This window comes from Nelusetta ayraudi, unplaced genomic scaffold, assembly GCF_046127955.1.
Source record: "Nelusetta ayraudi isolate G7.1 ecotype Tasmania unplaced genomic scaffold, CSIRO-AGI_Nayr_v1 ptg000007l, whole genome shotgun sequence".
NCBI lineage: Eukaryota > Metazoa > Chordata > Actinopteri > Tetraodontiformes > Monacanthidae > Nelusetta > Nelusetta ayraudi.
The window spans coordinates 5,047,974-5,052,255 of NW_027466057.1; the positions used below are offsets into that span (position 1 = coordinate 5,047,974).

General features: G+C 38.5%; 1 protein-coding gene across 2 annotated transcripts; it reads left to right on the top strand.

The window, feature by feature from the left end:
- The first annotated feature begins 62 nt into the window (after window positions 1–62).
- Window positions 63–3,739, top strand: tmem30b (transmembrane protein 30B). Of its 2 annotated transcripts, XM_076018029.1 has the most exons (8): window positions 63–355; window positions 706–904; window positions 1,095–1,202; window positions 1,319–1,426; window positions 1,533–1,623; window positions 1,722–1,859; window positions 2,095–2,301; window positions 3,011–3,739. In XM_076018029.1, the coding sequence occupies exons 2-8, from the start codon at window positions 716–718 to the stop codon at window positions 3,187–3,189; spliced, it is 1,020 nt and encodes a 339-aa protein (XP_075874144.1). In that variant the 5' UTR covers window positions 63–355; window positions 706–715; the 3' UTR covers window positions 3,190–3,739. The 2 variants fall into 2 exon arrangements, with proteins under 2 accessions (XP_075874144.1, XP_075874143.1); XM_076018028.1 differs by lacking the exon at window positions 63–355 and having other exon boundaries at window positions 665–904.
- Window positions 3,740–4,282: the final 543 nt, after the last annotated feature.

Consider the following 4,282-nt stretch of genomic DNA (forward strand, 5'->3'; position numbering starts at 1 on the left):
TTTGTTCTATAATTTACTTTCGGCTGAATTTACGAGTTAAAGGGTCAGCAATGCAACATTGTTTTGTGTTCGTTGATCGTTGTTACGCAGTTTTCCGTTACTCACATACTTACTTTTCGTGTGGCGTTTAAGAAGAAAAATACAGAGCCGGATCTCTGTTCTGCTGCGAGTCTGACGTCAGCAGGGAACAAAAAGAGGCGAAACGAGAAACACAAGGGCGGGTTTAGGTGTGGGGGGTCGCCAGGTAAAGGTGAGCTACGACTCAGGAAAACACACCAAAAATATTTTTGACTTCGTTTGTTTCTTCAGTTTGGACGCACGCGTGTGAATAAAAGAACAAAGGCTTTTTACACAGGTTAGTCGTGTTTCCTTCGCCCATTTTCTCTAAAGCAGGAAGTTTTCCAAGCGTCCATTCTCACCGAGCTACTTCAGGCATAGCTGCATGAGTTCTCAAATTTGTCGTATCTAAAACAAAGTCTGTCTCAGTTAAGTCTGCTGTGTTGTTCTCGAGTTCAATTATGAGCTATTTTCAGTCTCTCGCAGTAACTTGAGTTGAAAGTTAATACAATTAAAATCAAACAAGAACAATGTAAACCCGTACAGGAGGGGGGAGTGCCTTATTTGTTTGCTGTTTTACATGTTATTGACTTGTATGAGGACAACTCGGACCAAGTGATACATCTGTCCATCGTGGCTTTCCAACAGAATCAAGAAAATGGTGGAACACAAGTCGGAGTTTGAAAACCGGCCTGACAACACTGCCTTCACACAGCAGAGACTTCCGGCATGGCAGCCTATGCTCTCTGCAGGCATCATCATCCCAGGGTTTGTGGTCATTGGTGTGGCCTTCATCGGCATCGGCGTGGCCCTTTTCGTCACCTCAAGGAACATTGACGTGTTGGAGGTATGGCTGCGACTATCTGTCACACGACAAAGCCAGTTGTCTTGCACAGAGTTGAGGGTGGGGTGTTGTAGTCTTTTGAAAAGAAAAAAAGACCAAAGTCGACCAGGTAAATGAGGAGGCGCTAAGTCGGGTGTGAGTGTGTGTTGTTTCCATCAGTTACTAATGTTCTTTATTGGTCTTTGCTCCACAGTTAGACTACACAGGTGCCACACAGTCCTCACCGTGCTACAGGTGCTCTAACCCAGATGTCAACAATTGCAATTGCAGCCTGGAGTTCTCAATTCCTTCACTTTTTAAGGTTTCAACTGTAGTTTTTCAATCACACATTTAAAACACTAATGTGTTCATAAAGCAAAGATTCCAATACCGCTGCTAAACCTTGGTTGGGTATATGGGGTTTGTTTTCATCCACAGGGACCAGTATTCTTCTATTATGGTTTGTCCAACTACTTCCAGAACTACAGAAAGTACGGCGCGTCGAGAGATGATGACCAACTGTTTGGAGACTTGGACAGTTTTGTGGTGCGATATTAGCATGGAGTTTTAAAGCACATGGATTGATCTGATTTAATTTTCAAATATGTTTGCATTGGTGCTATACACATACCATTTCCTTGCTTGTTTGCAGAACCCTGCGATGGAATGTGCTCCCTATCAGTATGACAGCAACGACAAACCAATTGTACCGTGTGGATCACTGGCAAACAGCATGTTCAATGGTAGGTTTTGTAAACTTTAAATGACTGGGATGACTTTGGGTTCAAGAGTACTTACTGTATTTAAGATTGTGTATTGATTGTGTACTTTTCTTTTTAAGATTCTTTCACACTGTATCAAATTGTCAATGGACAAAAGAAGCAGGTGCCTTTCGATGGAAAAGGGATTGCTTGGTGGACAGACTACAATGTCAAATTCAGAAATCCCTCAGTCACACCTCTGAGAAATGCTTTCAACAGTAAGGACTCAAATAAAATTCCCATCGCTATGGTGTCTGTTCTGTGTAAAAGGTGCAGTGATTCAGCAATTAATGTAAATCTTGTATAATTTTGAAAGCAGTTGCACTGAGAGAATGTTAGTTATTTGAACAAAAGCAATAGTTAATATGCAATCTGCTTCAAGACCGACCTTTTTTCTGTAAAATAGCATTTAGTTGGTTCGATAGTGTTGCTCATTGACGTGTTTCCTTCCAGATACTGTGAAGCCATTATTTTGGTCCAGGCCTGCCTATGAGCTGGACCCCAACAATTCTGCCAACAATGGCTTCATCAATCAGGATTTCTTGGTGTGGATGAGGAGAGCTGCTCTTCCAGATTTCAGAAAGCTTTATCGGCGAATCACAGAGGGGGATTATACCGAAGGTCTGCCAGCTGGAAACTACTCCATTGAAATCTCCTACAGTATCCTTTTGTTCCATATTTTTGTCCCATTAACAGAAATAATATGCAAACCTAATAATCCTAATCCTGATTTATTTGCTTTTCAAAAAATACCAAATATTTCCATTATCCATAATCACTAAGCACTCACCTAAAATATATCTGCATTACATTTTTACTATCCTGCTGATTTCTGATACTGTTTTGCTGTTTCACTGCAAAGCTGGGTTACCTGAAGGTTTCCATAACTGCTATAGGCAACAACTAATTTCACAATCAATAACGATTAAAACATTTAAAAAAAAAACGTCATTGCAATATATTGCAAAGCTCGAACACTGCAGTGCTATGTAGGCACTTGGGTAACCTCATTTGTTGAGCCCAACTTGTTTTTCAGGTTGGGTGTGTTTCTGTTTTTGGTGTCTCTGTGACGACATTGGCCAAGCAGTTCCTTGAGATGACAACATATAAAGCAAATTAGCCAGGCAAAAAAGAATTGATCAATCGTCAAATTTCTAAAGCCTACCACATATTTTGCAAATGGTTTTGGCAAAGACAATATGAAATGTAAACTTTGTTTTTATTCATAGAGCGCATTCAGTGTACTTGTTTTGGTTGTGATCATATAGATGCATCATTTTTTTTAATGTATCTAAATAATATAAATATATGATATTATATTATATTAATGTTTGTTTAAAGGTTTTATTCTTAACATTACCCTCTTCAGACTACCCTGTTCTGAGCTTTGATGGGAAAAAGAAGGTGGTGCTCAGCAATGTGTCCTGGATGGGCGGCAAGAATGAGTTCCTGGGTATTGCCTACCTTGTGATTGGTTCAATGTGTGTTGTCATGTCAATAGTTATGCTAATTGTGTATGCTAAATTCAAGTTTCCTGAAGAAGACTGAGTTTCTAGGCTCGGAGACTTTGCTGTTGGCTGCAACATGTAATCGCTCAATCACTGTCAACTTTTTTTAAATTTAAATATGCTTTTATTAATTGGGGCAATTTGACAAATAATAATAATCAAAATGGATGTGCATCGAGCAAAACACTATTACTAGCAATTTTGTTGTTGCCTTTTATTATTACTGTAAAGAGTTTTTCTGTTTTTGTTTTTATATAATACTTGAATTTAGTTTGGGGGCGGGGGTTCTCTCAGGTTTCTCAAACTGTGTATTTCATGTATACTTTTGCACAGAATTAAGTCATCCATTTAGGTCAGAAATAAAAGCCAGACATAAACAGATGGTCAAGAAAAAGACAATTGTTACTGTCAATCGAGATTTGTTCCTTTGCTTGTAAATAATGGGAAATATATTGCTTTGTTCTCAGGGATAGCATATTAGAGCATACTTGCTAAAAAAAAAAATAATAATAATAAAAAAATCCAATGTTTTCAATGTAGAGATGAACTGATACAATGTTATTTATTAATTAAAAAGAAATTCCACTTGACTTTTTGTAATGTTAATTTTCTTTTGTACATCATTCATATCCTACTTTTTTTTTTTTTTTACACCAATTTGTGATTATCTCATTTTAGCTGTTTTTCCATCAAATTTAAATGGGTTCCCAGAAATCTCCGTTGAAATTTTACTAACATAGAAGCCTTATGGCCAAAATGAATGTATTTTTATGAAATCGCAGCATTAGCTGTTCTCTCAACTACCTATTCCAGGCAACCGGTATACTTGAGAGCCTTTTCTACGCTTGAGGGGCTTTATTTTGTTAATTGGCGTGCAATGTATTTACACTGTTCCTTCCGTAAAAAATGTTAGTTATTATATTGCTGTTTAATGCTGTATCATTGTGGGCAACTCCCTGTTTTGCTTGGGGGGGGAATCGAAAATGAATCTGTGACTCGTTCGGACGAATTTGTGGGTATTGTAGTTCATATGGGCAAAAGGTTCACCCGTGTTCTACACTCCTTGGACTACAAGTACCAAGAGTCATTGCGGCAATAAACGAGGCAGTTGCGGCGTTTTGACAGCCGCAGTC